The sequence below is a fragment of the Dasypus novemcinctus genome, chromosome X (assembly GCF_030445035.2).
Source record: "Dasypus novemcinctus isolate mDasNov1 chromosome X, mDasNov1.1.hap2, whole genome shotgun sequence".
Taxonomy (NCBI): domain Eukaryota; kingdom Metazoa; phylum Chordata; class Mammalia; order Cingulata; family Dasypodidae; genus Dasypus; species Dasypus novemcinctus.
Window position 1 is genome coordinate 78,315,173 of NC_080704.1, and position 21,867 is coordinate 78,337,039.

Here is a 21,867-nt window from a genome sequence, read left to right on the forward strand (position 1 = left end):
CAGAACAGGAAAAAAATGTTCTCAGTGGTTAGAGTCTTTGAATAATTTCTGTAATTCAAAGCAAATGCAATTGGAGTGATGGAAAACCAAGAGATGTGAATCCTGCAACCCAGTATAAGCACAGGAAGGGACTGCTGAAAAAATAAGGAGATGCGTTTCCCTCCAAAAACATCCCAGGAAAAACCCCAAACTCAGAAATTCATAGGGGTAAGAGTAATTGGTGATGCTAATAAAGGAATTGCAGAACCTGACTGAGTTCCCCACTCCGTGCACAAGGAGTAGAGGCCACTAATATTTGACCCCAGGCTGTTGCTGCCAAGCAAATTCTAAATGTTTTAAGCAATCAGCCATGGCTCCCGGCTTGAGCATCAGGGATGGAAAGACTGCAAACATGAGGAAAGGGAATGGGGAAAATGGAAATCAATCAGCACAGTAGTGAAAGTGCTCAACTGGCAAGAGAACACAATCTCCACTTCCCAAATCAAGATGGGGGTGGGGGCTAATATCCCTAGACCACAAGAATAACTAGTTTCTAAAGTTGCCCTCCCAATGAACTACACTTCCTTATACTAATGCACTGTGCAGTCCTCTTCCCTTGAGTCTGGGCTGGCTTTGTGATTCGCTTTTTAAAAAAATCTTTTTATTTTAAAATACGTTCATCGGAGTGGGTGTAGTTCAGTGATTGAGTGCCTCTTTTTTTTTTTTTAAGATTTATTTATTTTTATTTATTTAATTCCCCTCCCCTCCCCCGGTTGTCTGTTTTCTGTGTCTTTTTGCTGCGTCTTGTTTCTTTGTCCGCTTCTGTTATCAGCGGCATGGGAAGTGTGGGCGGCGCCATTCCTCGCAGGCTGCTCCCTCCTTCGCGCTGGGCGGCTCTCCTTATGGGTGCACTCCCTGTGCGTGGGGCTCCCCTACGCGGGGGACACCCCTGCGTGGCACGGCACTCCTTGCGCGCATCAGCACTGAGCATGGGCCAGCTCTACACGGGTCAAGGAGGCCCGGGGCTTGAACCGTGGACCTCCCATGTGGTAGACGGACGCCCTAACTACTGGGCCAAAGTCCGTTTCCCTTGAGTGCCTCTTTTGCATATAGGAGGTCCTGGGTTCAATCCCCTGAAACTCTTATTTAAAAAATACATTCAAACTTACAGGACTGTCCAAAAATTATGCAAACCCCATACAGAAAATTCCAGGACACCCTACCCCCCACTCCCAGATATCTAGATCCACTAATTTTAACTTTTTGCCACATTTGCCACACCATTCTATCCATACACATTTATCTACCTGTATATCTTTTTGTCTATTTATCAATCCATTTCCTGAACACTTGAGTGTAGATTGTATACATCATGCTTCTTGAACACTTAATAATGCCATGTACATTTTCTAAGAACAAGGATATTCACTTACGTAACTACCTTAAGTAGGTACCAAGTTCAAGCAATTTAATATTGATATACAGCTTACAGTCTAAATTCCAATTTTTTCATATGTCCCAATAATGTCCCTTTGAGGTTCTTCTCCTTTCTTTCTGGATTCCATACAGGATCATGTATTGCATTTAACTGTCATTGTCTCCCAAGTTATTCTTTCTCATTTTTAAACTGTGGCAACATAGATAAAATATCAACTTTCCCACCTCTCAAGCGTACCATTCAATGGGAATTAATCATATTCTCAATATTACAGTACCCTGACCATATTTCATTACTAAAGCTTTCCCATTTTTCCAAACAGAAACCCTACACACATTATGCATTAACTCCCTATTCCTCCTGACCCCTGCCCCTGGCAACTCATACACTAATTTCTGTCTCAACGAGCTTGCATATTTTCCAGTGTATTCTTTGTAGTTTCACCATGAAACGTAAATTTAACATCCTAAATCTATCCCAATCTTCTTTACTTTTTAAGATAACCATACATTTACCTTTTACCATTTTTTTTTACTAGGGAAGTTGTGAACTTACGAAACAATCATGCATAAAGAGCAGAATTTCCATACATCACCCCTCCACCAAAACCTTACATTGTTGTGGAACATTACTTATAGATTATGAAAGAACATGATCAGACTATTATCACTATGGTCCATATGTACATTTTGTATATTTTTTCATATACCCCAATTATTAACACTATTATTTATATTGTACATTTGTTATAGCTCATGAGAGAACACTCTCATATTTGTACTGTTAACCACAGCCCATCTTCCACCGCATGGTTCACTGTGTTATACAGTTCTATGCCTTATACATTCTATCCAAAGAGTACACTCAGTGGCTCTCACTTTCATCACAGAGTTCTGCAATCATTGGCCCAGTTATCCTTTGAATGTTTTCCTTAATCCAAAAGAAAAAATCCCATGCCCTCTATTAACTGATTAGCATTGATACAGTACCTTCTGTGATACTGATGCAAGAATATTACAATATTGCTGTTAACTATAGTCCATAAGTTACATTAATTGTATTTTCCCATGCATCACTATATTCTTACCCACTTATAATAGTGACATACATTTGTTCTACTTAATAGAAGAACATTCTTTATTTGTATTAGCTACAATCCTCATCACCTCTGGGTTCACTGTTATTCAGTCCCTAGATTATTCTCTAGCTTTCTTTCAATTGACATTTTAAGCCCTAAACTACCTCTTTTCAGCCACAATCTCATTTATAAACCAGCTGTGTTATACTCACTATAATGTGTTACCATCAACTCTATCCATCTCCTCAATTTTACAGCCAAGATAACTGAAAATTCTACATACATTAAACATCAGTACCCCTTCTCATCCTATCTCAGTCATCATCTTATCTCCTAGTAACCTATAGTCTAGGTTTTAACTCCATGTAATTGTTCTCCATATTTAGTTCATATTAGTGAGACCATACAATATTTGTCCTTTTGTGTTTGGCTTATTTCACTTAGCATAATGTCCTCAAGGCCCATCAATGTTACCACATGTGCCTGAAATTCATTTCTTCTTACAGCGGCATAATATTTCACAGGATATCTATCTATCTATCTATCTATCTATCTATCTATCTATCTATCTATCTATCTATCTATCTATCTATATCACATTTTGTTTAACCATTCATTAGTTGATGGACACTTGGGTTGTTTCCATCTTTTGGCAATTGTGAATAATGCTGCTATGAACATCTATGTGCAAATGTCTGTTCCCATTCCTGTTTTCATTTCTTCTGAATATATTCCTAGACCAGGGATTGTTGAGTCATATGACAGTTTTATATTTAGCTTCCTGAGAAATCGCCAAACTGTCTTCCATAGAAGCTACACCATATTACATTCCCAGCAACAGTGAAAGAGCGTTCCTATTTCTCCACATCCTCTCCAGCACTTGTTCTTTTTTTTTTTTTTTAATAATGGTCATTCTATGAGGTGTGAGATGATATCTCACTGGAGTTTTGATTTGCAGTTCCCTAATAGCTAGTGATAATGAACTTTTTTTTTCATGTGCTTTTTGGCCATTTATATTTCCTCTCGGGAGAAATGTCTAAGTCTTTTGCCCATTTTAAATTTGATTGCTTATTCTTTTATTTTGAGTTGTATGATCACTTTATATAGCATGGAAATCACACCTTTAGTGGATATGTGATTTCCAAATTTTTTCTCACATTGAGTAGGCTGCTTTTTACTTTCTTGACAAAGTCCTGTGAAGAACAAAAGTGCTTAATTTGAGGAGGTCCCATTTATCTACTTTTTTTTTCATTGCTCATGCTTTCGGTATAAGGTTTAAAAAATTCCCACCTACCACCAAGTCTTGAAGACAGTTACCTAAATTTTCTTCTAGGAATTTTATGGTTCTAGATTTTATGTTTAGGTCTTTGATCCATTTTAAGTTAACTTTTGTATAAGGTGTGAGATAAGAATCTTTCTTTTGGCTATGGATATAAAGTTCACCCAGCACCATTTGTTGAACTGATTGTTCTGCCCCAGCTAGCTGGGTTTCACAGGCTTGTCAAAAATCACTTGTCCATAGATGGGAGGGTCTGTTTCTAAATCATCAATTCGGTTCCATTGGTCTCTGTGTCTATCTTTATGCCAGTACCATGCCGTTTTTTACCACTGTAGCTAGGTAAAATGCTTTAAAGTTCATAAGTGAAAGTTTTCCTACTTCATTCTTCCTTTTTAAAATGTTTCTGGTTATTCAGTGCCCCTTACTCTTCCAAATAAATTTGATAGTTGAGTTTTACATTTCTTTTAAAAAGACTGTTGTAAATTTTATCAGGATTGTATTGAATTTTTATATCAATTTGGGCAGAATTGACATCTTAATGATATTTAGTCTTCCCATCTGTGAACACGGAATTCCTTCCATTTATTAAGGTCTTTGATTTCTGTTAGCAGTACATGGTAGTTTTCTGAATACAAGTGCTTTACGTCCTTGGTTAAGTTTATTCCCTAAATATGTGATTCTTTTTGTTGCTATTGTAAATGGAATTTTTTCCCTCTGACTTCCTCCTCAGATTGCTCATTACTAGGGTGTAGAAACACTACTGATTTTTCGTATTAATCTTGCATCCTACCACTCTGCTGAACTCATTTATTAGCTCTAGTAGCTTAGTAGTAGATTTTTTCAGTATTTTCTAGGTAAAGGGTCATATTGTCTGTGAATAACAAAAGTTTTACTTCTTCCTTTCCAATTTCCTTTTATTTCTATCTCTCGCCTGATTGCTCTGGGTAGAACTTCTAGTACAATACTTAACAACAGTTGTGACAGTGGGTATTCTTTTCTTGCTCCCAATCTCAACGGGAAAACTTTCAATCTTTCACCATTGAGTGCAATGTTAGCTGTGGGTTTTGACTGTATGACCTTTATCATGTTTAATTACCATCTTTTAGATTGTTTTTATCAAGAAAGGATGCTAGATTTTGTCAAATGCTTTTTTTGCATTAATTGAGATGATCATATGATATTTCTTCCTAGATTTATTAATGTGGATAATTATACCGATTGATTATTTTGTGTTGTACCACTCTTGCATGCCTGGGATAAAACCCACTTGATCATAATGAATACTTCTTTTAATATGCTGTTGAATTCAATTAGCGAGTATTTTGTTAAGGATTTTTGCATCTATATTTATTAGGGAAATGTGCCTGTAATTTTCTTTTTCATGAAATCTTTATCTGATTTTGGTACCAATGTGATATTGGCTCCATAGAATGAGCTGGGTAGCTTTCCTTCCTGTGCAGTTTTTTGGGAAGAGTTTCAGTAAGATTGATATTAAATCTTCTTTGTTTTGTTAGTTTTTTATAATTCGTTTGATGTGTTTTTTAAAACATTTTGTACACTTTATTTTTTTATAATTGCTTTTTTAAAAAGATACATAGATCACAAAACATGTTACATTAAAAAATATAAGAGGTTCCCATATACCCCACGCTCCACTCCCCCCCCCCTCCTTCCACATCAACAACCTCTTTCATCATCGTGGCACATTCATTGCATTTGGTGAATAATTTTGGAGCACTGCTGCACCACATGGATAATGTTTTACATTGTAGTTTACACTCTCCCCCAGTCCATTCAGTGGGTTATGGCAGGATATATAATGTCCACCATCTGTCCCTGCAATATCATTTAGGACAACTCCAAGGCTCGAAAATGCCCCCATATCACTTCTCTTCTTCCCTCTCCCTGCCCTCAGCAACTACTGTGGCCACTGTCTCCACATCAATGATACAATTTCTTCCATTGCTAGAGTCAAAATAGTTCTATAGTAGAATACCAGTTAGTCCACTCTAATCCATATTTTATTCCTCCATCCTGTGGACCCTGGGATGGTGATGTTCACTCTACCTTTAAGTTGAGAGGGGACTTAGATCCCACATGACTGATGGATGTGATTCTCCTACTTGTAGTTGTAGATACTCTCAGTTGCCTGGTGTGGTTGACCATCTTCACCTTCCTGTTAGCTGGCCTGGGTAAGGCCAACGAACTGGAGAGTAGGAGTTGCAACTCTGCTGAGGCTCAGGGCTCAGTTGGCACATGGACAGTCCAGAGATTCAAGTCTCCCAACCTCAGCACCAACCACAGGTTCAGTAAAAGTGACAGAAGAGGCATGTATAGAGAGGTCACATCTGAGCACAACTCCATCACACTCAGGAGCACAAATTCCAAAGTAGGGCCCACTGAAAAGGCACTAAACTCCAGAGCCAACTGCAAAGACCACAGAACCTGCGTGTCTCTGTAGCCCTCAGGAGCACCAGTACCTGGGGTTGTATCTACTTTGGCTGTCTACTTTGTATCTACTTTGGCATAAGTGCGACCCCTCTGATGATTGCTTGGTAGAATTCACCTGTGAAGCTATCTGGTCCTGGGCTTCTCTTTTGGGGGAATTGTTTGATGACTGTTTCACTCTCTTTGCTTGTGATTGATTTGCTGAGGTCTTGTATTTCTCCTAGGGTCAGTGCAGGTTGTTTGTATGTTCCTAGGAATTTTTCCATTTCATCTACACTGTTTAGTTTATTGATGCACAGTTGTTCATAGTATCCTTTTATGGTCGCTTTTATTTCTCTGGGGTCAATAGTAATGTCCCCATTTTCATTTCTGATTTTATTTATTTGCATCGCCTCTCTTTTTTTCTTTCTCAGTCTAAGGGTTTGCCAATTTTTTTTTGGTCATCTCGCAGAACTAACTTTCGGTTTTGTTCTCGTTTTATTTTGTTCTTGGTTTCATTTATTTCTACTCTGATCTTTGTTATTTCAGTCCTTCTGCTTCTTTGGGCAATTTGCTGTTCTTTCTTTTTCTAATTATTCCAGCTGTGTAGTTAGTTCACTGATTTTTACAATTTTTTTATTTTGATAGGAACTTAACTTTCATAGTATTCAAAAACTATGTTCCTTCACTCCTCTGCCCCCCACCTTCATGTAGTTCTTGTTATAAATTATGTTTTTATACATTATGAGTCTAAAACCACTGACTTATCATTACATTTTAGGCATTTGCCTTTTAGATGCTGTAGAAAGTAAAAAAGCAGTTACAAATAAAAATACAATAGTACTGGCATTTATATTTGGCCATGTTATGACCCTCACTGGAGACTCATTTCTTCATGCAGCTTCAATCTATTGTCTATTGTCTTTTTCTTTCACTCTTTAGAACTCTCTTCAGCATTCACATAAGGCTAGACACTAGTAGTGGTTAACTTCCTCAGCTTTGGGAATGTCTTAATCTCCCCCTCATTTTTTTTTTTAACTTTCATAATTTATTTTATTCAAATGTCTACTAAGTTTTTAGGAATACATAGTTATTAATTTGCCTTCCCACATGTTCTTTTCTCTTCCTCAGATTATAAAGTCAGACAATATTTTCTTTTCCAACTTTCAACCTTCTTTTTTTTTTTTTTTTTTTATTGACTTTGTAATAATATTACATCAAAAATATATATGTGAGGTCCCATTCAACCCCGCTCCCCCACCCCCCCCCTCTCCCCCCCCAACAACACTCGTTCCAATCATCATGACACATCCATTGGATTTGGTAAGTACATCTTTGGGCACCTCTGCACCTCATAGTCAATGGTCCACATCATGGCCCATACTCTCCTCCATTCCATCCAGTGGGCCCTGTGAGGATTTACAATGTCCGGTGATTGCCTCTGAAGCACCATCCAGGGCAGCTCCATGTCCCAAAGACACCTCCATCTCTCTTTTGATGTATCATCATCTTGTTGCGTGACACATTTGGGCGGGGCACTGGCTCACCACACAGGCATTCATGCGGGCACTGGCTCACCATGCGGGCACTCATGCGGACACTTAGGTGGGCACTGGCTTGCCACGTGGGCACTCTTCCTCTTCTTTTTTCACCAGGAGGCCCCAGGGATTGAACCCAGGTTCTCCCATATGGTAGGTGGAAGCTCTATCACTTGATCCACATCCACTTCCCTTCTGACTTTTTAATACTGGGCATTCTAAGAGGTGTGGAATGATATCTCATTGCAGCTTGGATTTGCATTTCCCTAATTGCTACTGATGTTGAACATTTTTTCATGTGTTTTTTCATCATTTGAAGATCTTCAGTATATATCATCTTTGAATGCCTGGTAGAATTCACCTGTGAAGCCATCTGGTCCTGGGCTTCTCATCTTTGGGAGGTTTTTGATGACCAATTCAATCTTTTTACTTGGGATTGGTTTATAGAGGTCTTCTATATCTTCTAGGGTCGTTGTACATTGTTGGTGAGAATCTAGGAATTCGTCCATCTTGTGTATATTGCCAAGTTTAGGGGCATACAGTTGTTTATATTATCCTATTATGATCTCTCCTAATTCTGCAGGGTCAGTGGTGATGTCTCCATTTTAATTTCTGATTTTATTTATATGCTTGCTCTCTTTTTCTTTGTCAGTCTAGCTAAGGGTCTGTCTATCTTGTTAAACTTATTAAAGAACCAACTTTGGTTTTGTTGATTCTCTCCATTGTTTTTGTTCTTGATTTCATATTTTTCTGCTCTGATCATTACTATTTCCTTGAGCTTCATTTTGAATTTGTTGTTCTTTTTTCAGGTTCCTCCAGGTGTGCAGTTAGATTTTCAATTTTAGCTCTTTCCTCTTTTTTTAATGTAAGCATTGAGGATTATAAATATTTTTTTGATTTTTTTTTGTCTTTATTCATTTTTTATTTATTTTATTTATTTATTTTTTATTGACTTTGTAATAATATTACATTAAAAATATATATGTGAGGTCCCATTCAGCCCCACCCCCCCCCACCTCTCCCCCCCCCCAGCAACACTCATTCCCATCATCATGACACATCCATTGGATTTGGTAAGTACATCTTTGGGCACCTCTGCACCTCATAGTCAATGGTCCACATCATGGCCCATACTCTCCTCCATTCCATCCAGTGGGCCCTGTGAGGATTTACAATGTCCGGTGATTGCCTCTGAAGCACCATCCAGGGCAGCTCCATGTCCCAAAGATGCCTCCACCTCTCATCTCTTCCTGCCTTTCCCCATACCCATCAGCCACCATGTCCCTTTTCCCAATCCAATGCCACCTCTTCTATGTGGACATTGGATTGGTTGTGTCCATTGCACCTCTATGTCAAGAGGAGGCTCAGATTCCACATGGATGCTGGATGCAATCCTCCCACTTTCAGTTGTAATCACTCTAGGCTCCATGGTGTGGTGGTTGTCCTTCTTCAACTCCATCTTAGCTGAGTGTGGTAAGTCCAATAAATCAGATTGTAGGTGCTGGAGTCTGTTGAGGCTCATGACCTGGCTATCACATTGTCAGTCCAGAGATTCAAATCCCCTAAATATATCTTTAACCCCAACATTAACTGCACCTCCAGCACATTAGCATGAAAGTCTTATGAAGGAAGATCCCATCTGAGTCCAGATTCATCACACATAAACACCATTTCCAAAGAGGGGCCATCTGACCTGGTAGTTAACCCCATCGGCCATGACCATAACTCCCATGGGTCTCTTTAGCCCTCAAAGGAACCAATATCTGGGGGTTGCATCTGCTTTATCTGTCTCTCTGACTCTGCCCAGTTGTGCATGAGGGCAATCCTTCTGCCAGCCTCCAGACTCTTTTTTAGAAACTCGTAGCCATATAAACTCATTTCTCCTTTCCATTTCCCCCTTACTTTAGGTCACACAGCATTTTAAAGTCATGTTATTTTATGTAGACATGGATATTCTGCTGATCCGCATTGAACCTTCCGTTTAAGGTCATTTTCCAGTTGCATCATCAGTTGGTAGTTGATAGTGGTCCCTCGGTGCCAGGGAGGCTCATCCCCGGGTGTCATGTCCCACGCTGGGGGGAAGGCATTGCATTTACATGCTGAGTTTGGCTTCGAAACTGGCCACATTTGAGTAACATGAAGGCTGACAGGAGGAAATTCCCAGGCACAATGTTGCTCTAGGCCTTGTTCTTATTTTAGGCTTATCAGCACACAAGCATAGTCATTAGCATCAGGGGCTCACTGTTGAACCCTCACTCCCTCCCGGTCCCCGCCGCTGTACCTGGGAGACTGTCGCTGCTCCCCTAGGGACCACGACAGAGCACCACTGGCCAGGAACCCAGTACCCCCCTGCTGTGGTTTTTAATTGTTGCCACTATGAGTATATCCGAACATTACCATGCACCCTGGACATATGTTCTGTACAGCTCCCTGTCAGCCATATATCACCTCATTGGTATCCCATACCAGTATCCCTCCATTGCCATTGTTGAAACACTCTGTGATCCAGAACTCCCTGAAATTTGAAGCCCAATATAATGTCATGGTCCCTTACTAGGGAATGGCATATAGCGATGGGTTTAAAGGTTAGATAAAGAACTTGGATAAAGTTAGATAAAGAACTTAGATAAAGACTGTTGACTTGAAAAAATTTCTACATCCTATCTTTTTCTTTTTTTCTTTTTTCCCCCTAATTATTCAGCTTCTCTTCACAGGAGTCCTAGACCACAGCAATGCATATATATAATATACAGCACTCCCATACATCCACCACAAAACCTTTTTCCTTCCACAGCGATACTCTTACACCCTATTCACATCATATTTACTTAACGTGATGTACAGAGTCTGAGACATTAGCTTTCTAACAAGGTGACATCTGTGCTTACATTATGGTGCATACTTTAGGATACACAGTTCTTTACATTCTTAGTTATCCTATGTTTTACATTATGGTTTACATTATCAGTCTGTCATCTCCTATATGTTATGGTGTAATATTACATGTTTTATATCCATCCTCGTGTACTCTCACGAAACTCCTCTCTTACCCCCCATTTACCTTGGTTCCACACATTTAACGTCCATTTTCCCTTCCACCTTGGTGCCCACAGTGACAGCCAACCTCCGTTTCCTGAGGAGCCACTTCCAGATATAGATGGAATAGTGTTCAGGGCCTAACTTTCTTTTTTTTTTTTTCATTTTTTAAATATTACATTCAAAAAATATGAGGTCCCCATATACCCCCCACCCCCCCTCACCCCACTACTCCCCCCGTAGCAACGTTCTCCTCCATCATCATGAGACATTCATTGCATTTGGTGAATACATCTCTGAGCATCGCTGCACCTCATGGTCAATGGTCCACATCATAGCCCACACTCTCCCACGTTCTATCCAGTGGGCCATGGGAGGATCTACGATGGAGGAATAAAAATTCACCTCTAAGCAGTGCCTTTGCTTTTTCATTTGTCTCATGATATTTACTGAATTCTCTTTGAATTTCTTCTTTGATCCATGATTATTTAAGTGCGTGTTGTTTAATTTGCATATATTAATGAATTTCCTCCTTTTCCATCCATTATTGATTTCCAAGTTTATTCCATATGATCATTGTATTAGTCAGCCAGAGGGTGCTGATGCAAAATACCAGAAATCAGATGTTTTTTAAAAGGGTATTTATTTGGGGTAGGAGCTTACAGATACCAGGCCATATAAGTTACTTCCTTCACCAAAGTCTATTTTCACGTTTTGGAACAAGATAGCTGCTGACGTCTTTGAGAGTTCAGGCTTCCTGGGTTCCTCCCTTCCAGGGTCTTGCTTCTCTCTCCTCTGTGTGCTTACTTGTTGGGGCTCCAGCTTAAGGCTTCAACATTAAACTCCAATAGCAAAAACCCTTAGCTCTATCCTTTGCCATGCCTTTTATCAGTGAGTCCCCACCCTTTGGTGGCCCTACTGACACAAGAGGTTTACATAATTACTTAATCAAGTAAACCTATGAATCTAATATAATTTAATACACCCAGAGGAAAAGATCAGTTTACAAACGTAATCCAATATTTCTTTTTGGAATTCACTAATATCAAACTGTTATACTCCACCCTCTGAATTCCAAAAAAACATTACAATATTTTTTAAAAACCTTAAATCAGTTACAAAGCAAGTACTAAATTATATCACAATCAATTTAAAGAAATACAGTTTGTCTTGGGGCAAAGCCCCCTCTGCTATAGACCTCTGAAACTTACAAAACAATTCACATGCTTCCAATACACAAATGGACAGACAAAGGATAAAAATTTTCATTACAATAAGGAGAAATTGGGAGGGAAACATGAGTCATAGTTTCTCTACAGTTCAGTAGAGCTGCAGGGAATTCTCTGTTCGATTTCAAAGTCTGAGAGTCATTCTTAAGAAGACCGTTTTTCTCCTTGGGGCCTTATGGGAACCTACCCTTTCCATAGGCTTGCCCAATAGCCATTTTCTTGGTTCCACCCTCATCAAGCAGCTGGGTGTCAACCAAGCTCCAGACCTCTCCTTCCAAGAGTGTTGGGGTGATTGCCACACCTTACCAAATCTTTGGGTTAGAGTCTTAACCCCCATAGTGCAGTGACGTGAAGACAACATTTCCCCTAACCTGTGGCAAGCAGGCTCAACCCACTCAGAGCAACAAGTTGACCACCTGGTCTTCCTTAAACTTTGGCATACAGGCTCAAACCTCTAAGAGCAATGAGTAGACCACCTGGTCTTCCCTAACCTTTGGCATGCAGGTTCAACCCTCTCAGAGCAAGGAGCTGACCACCTGGCCTTCCCAAATCCATGGGGGACAGGTCTACCTCTCTCAGACCTGTTGAGTGCTGACCTTAACCACCATAATCCTTGGGGCATGTGCTCCACCCTCTCTGTACCCTGGGGTGGCAAAACTCTCCCAGAATATCAGGTGGGAACATCCACCTTCTTAAACTGTTCAGGCAAACTCACCCTCTCTGTACACCTGGGTGGTGTTCCTCTCTTGGCCCAAGGTGATGTCTTAATTCCAGATCTCAGCTTCCATGGTTTTCCTCTTATAGCTGTGTCTCCTTCAGTCACTCCTTTCCATGTCCCTTGTAGTCCAAGCTGACAATGGTTTTGTTCATACAGCTCTCTCAAAAACCTTGCTGGTTTAACATGCAGGAAGCATGGGTCCAAGCCATCAGACAGTAAGACTTTCCTCAAGTCTTTCTGACATAACTGCATTTTCAATCTTGTTTCAAGGTTAGTTAAGTCCTCCAATGGGGCACTTTCATCTGGGAGCTTGATTTCTCAAGGCTTGGAATGTCCAGAACCAGTTTCTGTTTTCTTTGTGTCTGACAGTTCAATCTTCAGCATATCTCTCTCATCTAGCATTTTGCTATAAGCTGAAAGCAGAAGCCAAGCCACATTCTCTGGAAATTTGGAAATTTCTTCAGCTAAATGCCCAGGCTCTCTGTTTTCAAATTCTGCCTTCCATAAAGCACCAGGAGTTAATCTTGCTAAGTTATTTACAACTTAAAAACACGGATCACCTTTCCTCCAGTTTCAATAATAGTTTCATCATTTACTTCTAAGGCATCATAAAAAGTCTCTTTAGCATCCATATTGCTATCAACAGTCTCTTCAAAGCAATCTAGGCCTTTTCCATTTAGCATCTCACAATTCCTCCAAAAAATACTCCTTACCCATTTATAAAACCATTCCATCATTTCGGTAATTGCAAAAGCACTTCCCCACTCCTCGGTACCAAATTCTGTATTAGTCAGTCAAAGGGTGCTGATGCAAAATACCAGAAATCGGTTGGTTTTTACACAGGGCATTTATTTGGGGTAGGAGCTTACAGATGCCAGGCCATAAAGCAAAAGTTATTTTCCTTACCAAAGTCTATGTTCACGTGTTGGAGCAAGATGGCTGTCGACGTCTGCGAGTGTTCAGGTTTCCTGGGTTCCTCTTTTCCAGGATCTTGCTTCTCTCTCCTCCGTGTGCTTATTTCCTGGGGCTCCAGCTTAGGGCTTCAGCATCAAACTCCAACATCAAAAATCCTTAGCTCTGTCTCTTGCCATACCTTTTATCTGTGAGTCCCCATCCACCAAAGGGTGGGGACTCAACGCCCTACTGGCACAAGAGGTTTACATAATTACTTAATCAAGTGAACCTATGAATCCAATATAATCTAATATGCCCAGAGGAAAAGATCAGTTTACAAACATAATGCAATATTTCTTTTTGGAATTCACCAATAATATCAAACTGCTACAATCAGAGAAAGTGTTTTGTATAATTTCAGTCTTTTAAAATTTACTGAGACCTGTCTTTTGACCCAAGATATGGTATATCCTGGAGAAGGACCCACTGAGTACTTGAAAAGACTGTATATCCTGTTCTTTGAGGTGTAATGCTCTAAAATGTCTCTTAGGTCTACTTCATTTATCATATTATTCAAGCTCTTTTTTTCCTTATTCATCCTCATCCAGATGTTCTATCCAATGCTGACAGTGGTGTACTCATGTCCAACAATTATTTAGACACATCTATTCCTCACTTCAGTTTTGCCAGTTTGTGCCTTATGAATCTTGGGGCACTCAGGTTAGGTGCATAAATATTTATTTTAGTTATTTCCTCTTGGTGAATTGCTCCTTTTATTAATGTATAATGACTTCTTCATCCCTTAGAAATTTTGCATTTAAAATCTATTTTGTCTGATATTAGTATTGCTACTCCAGGTCTTTTTTGGTTACTATTTGTGTGGAATACCTTTTTCCAATCTTTAATTTTTTCCAATCTTTAACTTTCACCCTGGTTGTGTCTTTATGTCTCAGGCCTCTTGTAGATAGCATATGGATTGTGCATGTGATTTTACCCATTCTATCAGTCTATGTCTTTTGATATGTGGGTTCAAGTCATTAACATTCAAATTTATTACTGTAAAGGCATTACTTACTTTGTCCATTTTATTCTTTGGTTTACCATTGCCATATTTTACTATTGTGTGTCTTTTTACCATTTAATTTACCCTTCCTAATAATCTTCATTTCTACACTCTTCTCCAGGTCTCTTGTCTTTGTTTTTTTTCCTTTCAGGCTGCAGCACTTCCTTTAGTAGCTCTTGTAATTCTAGTCTTTTGGTAGCATATTATCTCAGTTTTTATTTGTCTGTGAAGAATTTAAACTCCCCTTCATTTTTGAAAGACAGTTTTGCCAGATACAGAATTCTTGGCTGGTAGTCTTTCTCTTTCAGTACCTTCAACACATCATACCACTGTCTTCTCACCTCCATGGTTTCTAATGAGAAATCTGCACTTAAATCTTACCGAGGTTCCCTTGTATGTGATGTTTTGCTTCTCTCTTGCTGCTTTCAGGATCCTCTCTTTATCTCTGCTTTTTGTCATTCGGAATATTAGGTGTCTTGGAGTAAGTCTATTCAGATTTACTGTTCAGGGTGCGTTGTCCTTTTTGGATATTGATATCTATGTCTTTCATAAGGATTTGGAAGTTTTTGGCCATCATTTTCTCAAATATTCTTTCTGCCCCTTTTCCGTTCTCTTCTTCTTCTGGGACACCAACAACGCCTATGTTTGTGCATTTCATGTTGTAATTCAATTCCCTGAAACAATTTTTTCCATTCTTCTTTCTTTCTATTTTCCTGTCTTTTCCAGTTCAGATGTTGTCCTCAAAATCACTAATTCTGCCTTTGAGCAATTCAAATCTGCTCTTAAATGTCACTAATGCATTTTTAATGTCATCCATTGTGTCTTTCTTTCTCATAAGCTCTATTATTTTTTTTTTTGCAGGCTTTCAAATTGTCTTTATGCTCACCCAGTGTCTTCTTAATATCTTTATCTCTTTAGTCACATTTTCCTCAATTCTTTGAATTGATTTAGGAGATTTGTGTGATTATCATTGATTAGTTTTCTTAAATCCTGTATATCATCAGGATATTTGGTTTCTTCCTTTGGCTAGGCCATCTCTTCCTGATTGTAATTTTTTGCTGATGTTTAGGCATCTGACTATGTTAGTAAATTTACTCTGATGGTCAATTTCTCTCTTTTGTCTAAGGTTTTTTTTCACAGTTCTTCTTTGATTCTTGGTTCAACTTATTCTAAGTCTTTAAATTTGTCCAGGTTAAGTTATCAAAAGCAGGCCAGGCCACTGGATGGAACGTGGGAGAGTGTGGGCTATGGTGTGGACCACAGGACATGGGGTACAGCGAAGCCCAGAGATGTACTCACCAGATGCAATGGATGTGTCATGATGATGGGGGAGAGTGTTACTGTGGGGGGAGTGGTGGGGTGGGGGCGGTGGGGGTGAATGGGGACCTCATATTTTTTAAATGTAATATATTTTTTTAAATGAATAAATAATTTTTAAAAAACCAAAACAGCTCTTTACAGGAAATTGAGGGTTTTCACATACAAAAAAAAAAAGCAGGCCAGGGACTCACTATTTGGCACAGATTTTGTCCCATAGGGTTCGGCTTAAGAGAATCCTAAAAGTTTTTTTCCTTACAGTTTCCTGGCTGGCAGGCAGATGGCTATCATCAGTGAACCTTTCCACAGAGGTGTTTCTTTCAACCTCCACTTGCCAATGTTTCTTGTCTGGACAGAGCTGAGATTTAAAGCAGGCTCTGCTGGCATAATTCACTGAAGAGAAACCAGTCTCTGCTCTGACACACCCTCTCTCTTCCCTGGGATGAAGATATCTGCTCCCCTTTCAGACAGCGACAGTCAGTCAGCCAAGGGTTTTATTCAGGCTTAATGTCTTGAGTGTAGGGGATGGTGCCCTTCCTGGCCACCACAGGGGTTTAGAGAATGTCATATTTCTTTTTTGTTTTCTTCCTCTCTCTGTTTTCCCTCACCCTCCTGGGCATGGCACAGCACTGTCCTGGTCTGTTGTTCCCTTGTTGTTGTTCCCAAAGTTGTTTCCTTGGACATTTTTGGCCTTTCTCTGCTGTTTTTGTGAGAGTTGAGCCTTCCCTACTTACTCTAATGCCATCCTCCTGAAACTATCACCAACACCTCTAATTATCTGTCTTATTGATTATAGCGTCCTAGTGGTGTGAAGTGCTACCTCACTGTGGTTTTGATTTATACCTCCCTGATTGCTAATGATGTTGAACATCTTTTCCTCAGTTATTTCCCAGTGATTCTGATGCACACCAAAGTTTGAGAACCACTGGTTTAGAAGAACTTTAAAGTCCCTTTTCAGTTTAATGATCCCATAAAGATATATCCCAAGAGGTATATCACTTGCGGAACTGCACTTACTCATGCCTTCCTGCTTCATGTGACCCTGGTCTACAGGTTTAACTTTGATTACCTTATTCCTTTTTCATTTTATTTCTGTTTAAAAATTCCAAGGTAAAATTTAGAAGTAACCTTACAGCTTAAGTCATTAAACAAGAATTTACATCTTTTAACTTTATCAGCACATTGGCAAATATTCTGCTCTCTTAATATGGATTTTGATATATATAATCCATATATAGTAAAAGAAACTTTAGGAAAATGTTAGTCTTTAGAGAAAGGAAAAATTAATTCTTCTGTACCTTTCATGATCCATTAGCAGTTTAGCAATATTGAGACAGAAGTCTAAGGACATGTCAAGATGTAGTATTTCCATGACAGCTTATGGAGAGAAAAAAATGAAATCTTTGTATTAGTTTTATTTTTGAGGAAGTTAACTATTTTCAATAATTTTCCTCTATTCAAAATCATTTAATGTATTCTGTACACCATGTTTTACCTAACCAATTATCAAAGTCTTTCTTAAAGTAAATGGCAAAGTCAAATGAGTTTATATGACTAAGAGTATTCCAAAAAGAGTCAGTAAGCCATCAGAGGGGTCATGCTTATGCACACCTCAGCAGGACCCCAGAGAGAACCAAAGTAGATATAAGCCTAGGTGCTGGTTTGTGGGAAGCCACCCGCTGTGAGGTCTGTTTACAGGCTCCAACAACATGGCAGATCTCATAACTACTACAGCCCTTTCCCGCCACTTCCTTCTTCTTCCTCTTTGTTTCTTTGTTCTCCCCTTCCCGCCACAACTCTGGTAACCACAGCAGCATGCATGTGCAAGGCGCGAAACTCCGCAGACCCGGCACGAACTTTCAGCCAATCCCCTCCTTGGACATCTGCTACCAGCAAGACCAGCCTATCACCTATGGACGTGCTCCCTTCCCTCAGTATAAATCCCAATGCTCTACCCCCAATAAACGAGGCTTGATCAGAATCCTGTCTTGCCTCCATTCTTTCTCGTCCCCTGCCCCCACTTCTTCCCACAGGCCCCTGGAATCCGCCCCCGCCAGTTCGGACAAGTGGCGCCCGACGTTGACGGGGCCCGGGGATGAAGTTCTAGCCGATGCTGAAAAGCCTGGCCAGGTACCCCAAGCCATCAGCTGGGGCTGCGGAGACCCAAGCCATCAGCTTGGGTGGAAGAGACCCAAGCCATCAGCTTGGGCGGTGGAGACCTTCAAAAGACTGCCTATCTTCTGAAGACTGTCTCGGTGATTGATCGGCTATAATGGGGCAGGCATCCTCTAGTGATAGTCCCCTTTTCCTGTCCGGCCTGCAGGCCCCGCTTAGGATGAGAGGAGTAAAGGTTAATGTTAAAGAACTCTCTAAATTCTTTGCCTTCCTAAAAGAAGTTTATCCCTAGTTTCCACAGGAAGGGAGCATTTACAACTCATAAAGGAGCTACAGCAGCTAAAAGAATTACAACACCATAAATACAGAAAGGGAGTTAACCACAATCCTTTTATCACCTTCCCGCCCACCTGTGCCTGCTTAGAAAGGCCACCCAGGCGTGAAAAGGTTCACCCCTGCGGTGAAACCCCCCCCCTTTTTTGCATATCCGGCCACCGAGAGGCAAACCGAGGGGCAAAACAATGAGGCAGATAATGAGGCAGATGGTGAGGTGAAGGTACTTCGTGTGCATTCCACTTTCCCCTTTAAATCTTTAAAAGAGCTTAAAACCGCCGCCTCCACCTATGGGCCCACTGCTCCGTAACAGGCTCGGGAGATTATAAAGGCACTGTGCAGCATATGAATTATAACCCTGGCCTATTCGCCCAAATTCAAACTGCAGCCCTTAGGGCCTGGAAAAAGTTGCCCACAAAAGAACGCCCTGCCTCCTCCCTCACTAATATTAAGCAGGGGCCAGAGAAACCCTTTTCAAATTTTGTAGGCAGATTGTGCATGGCTGCAGAAAGACTGTTTGGCGATACCAACACAGAAACAGACTATGTAAAGCAAATTGCCTTTGAATATGCAAATGCGGCTTGGCAGGCCACTGTTAGACCTTATAGAAAGAAGGAGAACTTGTCTGGTTACATCAGGCTTTGTCCTGAAATTGGCCCCACCTACCAACAAGGCCTTGCTACAGCCGCCGCTTTAAAAGAGGTTTTACAGCCGCAGCAAAAAAGAACTTGTTTTGTTTTGTTTTGGTTTTGTTTTTTTGTTTTTTTAAATATTACATTAAAAAAATATGAGGTCCCATTCAACCCCACCGCCCCCACCCCCCACTCCTCCCACAGCAACACTCTCTCCCATCATCATGACATATCCATTGCACCTGGTAAGTACATCTCTGAGCATCACTGCACCCCATAGTCAATGGTCCACATAATAGCCCACACTCTCCCACGTTCCATCCAGTGGGCCTTGGGGGGATCTACAATGTCCCGTAATTGACCGTGAAGCACCACCCAGGACAACTCCACGTCCCGAAAACGCCTCCCCATCTCATCTCTTCCTCCCATTCCCTGCACCCAGCAGCCATCATGGCCACCCTTCCGACACCCATGCCACATTTTTTCTGTGGACATTGGATTGGTTGTGTCCGTTGCACATCTATGTCAAGTGGGGGCTTAGATTCCACATGGATACTGGATGCAATCCTCCTGCTTTCAGTTGTAGACACTCTAGGCTCCATGGTGTGGTGGTTGACCTTCTTCAACTCCATGTTAGCTGAGTGGGGTAAGTCCAATAAATCAGAGTGTAGGAGCCGAAGTCTGTTGAGGCTCTGGGCCTGGGTATCATATTGTCAGTCCAGAGATTCAAATCCCCTAAATATATCTAAAACCCCAGCACCAACTACAATTCCAGTAAAGTAGCATGCAAGTCTTGTGAAAAGAGATCCCCCCTGAGTCCAGTTCCATCACACAGAAACACCAGCTCCAAAGAAGGGCCATCTGCCATGGCAGTGAACCCCATCTGCCATGACCATAGAACCCGTGGGTCTTTTTATCCCTCAAAAGAACCAATACCTGGGGTTGTATCTATTTTATCTGTCTCTTAGACTCTGCTCAATTGTGCATAAGGGCATTCCTTCTGACAACTCCAGACTCTTTTTTTTAGAGACTTGTAGCCTTATAAACTCATTTCTCCTTTCCATTTCCCCCTTACGTTAGGTCAAACAGCATTTTGAAGTCATGTTATTATATGTAGACAGGGATTTTCTGCTGATCTGCATTGAACCTTTAATTCAAGGTCATTTTCTAGTTGCATCTTCAGCTGGTATGTGGTAGTGATCCGTCGGTGCCAGGGAGGCTCATCCCTGGGTGTCACGTCCCACGCTGGGGGGAATGCACTGCATCTACATGATGAGTTTGGCTTTGAGAGTGGCCACATTTGAGTATCATGAAGGCTGTCAGGAGGAAACTCCCAGGCACAATGCTATTCTAGGCCTTGTTCTTATTGCAGGTGTATAGGCTCACAAGCATAGCCATTAGTATCAGGAGCCCACTGTTGGGCCCTCATTCCTTCCTGGTTCTTACCGTTGCAGCTGGGGGACTGCCGCTGCTCCCCCAGGGACCACGACAGAGACCCCCCAGCCAGGAACCCAGTACCCCCCCAGCTGTTGTTTTTAATTGTTTCCACTATGAGTATATCTAAACATTACCATGTACCCTGGACATATGCCCTGTATAACTCCCTGTCAACCATATATAGCCTGTCAATAACATCCCATATCAGTATTCCTCCGCCACCATTGTTGAACCACTCTGTGATCCAAAACTTCCTGTAAAGTGAATCCCAGCATAATGTCAAGAACTTGTTTTAAGTGCAGTGATCCATTTCGCCCGAGACTGTCCTACCCCTGGTATTTAGCAAAAAGCCTAGTAGTGGCCCCTCATTGGAAATGGTGTTTATGTGTGATGAATCTGGACTCAGATGGGATCTCCCTTCATAAGACTTTCATGCTAATGTGCTGGAGGTGCAGTTAATGTTGGGATTTAAGATATATTTAGGGGATTTGAATCTCTGGACTGACAATGTGATAGCCAGGTCCTGAGCCTCAACAGACTCCAGCACCTACAATCTGATTTATTGGACTTACCACACTCAGCTAAGATGGAGTTGAAGAAAGACAATCACCACACCATGGAGCCTAGAGTGATTACAACTGAAAATGGGAGGATTGCATCCAGCATCCATGTGGAATTTGAGCCTCCTCTTGACATAGAGGTGCAATGGACACAACCAATCCAATGTCCACATAGAAGAGGTGGTATTGGATTGAGAAAAGTGGACATGGTGGACAATGGGTATGGGGAAAGGCAGGAAGAGATGAGAGGTGGAGGTGTCTTTGGGACATGGAGCTGCCCTGGATGGTGCTTCAGAGGCAATCACTGGACATTGTAAATCCTCACAGGGCCCACTGGATGGAATGGAGGAGAGTATGGGCCATGATGTGGACCATTGACTATGAGGTGCAGAGGTGCCCAAAGATGTACTTACCAAATCCAATGGATGTGTCATGATGATGGGAACGAGTGTTTTGGGGGGGAGAGGGGGGGGTGGGGGAGTGGGGTTGAATGGGACCTCACATATATATTTTTGATGTAATATTATTACAAAGTCAATAAAAAAAATAAAAAAAATAAAAAAAGCCTAGTAGTGCCCCTAAGTCTGTCCTCGTTGCCGCCGTGGCTGGCACTGGGCTAGTGGCTGTCAGTCCCAAACCTACATGCAGGGTCAACCTCTCCCTCCCCATCAGGGAAACGGGAGGCGAGGCCAGCCACAGGCCCCGAAACCAAAACAAGCTTATGGGGCAATCAACTTTGTTCCAGCGAACGCCAATCCCTTTCGCAACTCTTCAAACTCCCTGCTGTCTACATG

At 41.0% G+C, this 21,867-nt stretch overlaps 1 protein-coding gene across 1 annotated transcript in view; it reads right to left on the minus strand.

Annotated features, from left to right (window-relative positions):
* The window catches only part of TEX11 (testis expressed 11), a 546,877-nt gene that overhangs the window by 309,037 nt on the left and 215,973 nt on the right, over positions 1 to 21,867 (minus strand). Inside the window, exon 13 of the mRNA XM_058291673.2 lies at positions 17,295 to 17,373. Within this exon, the coding sequence (XP_058147656.1) occupies positions 17,295 to 17,373 (79 nt within the window). The remainder of the gene's footprint in view (positions 1 to 17,294; positions 17,374 to 21,867) is intronic.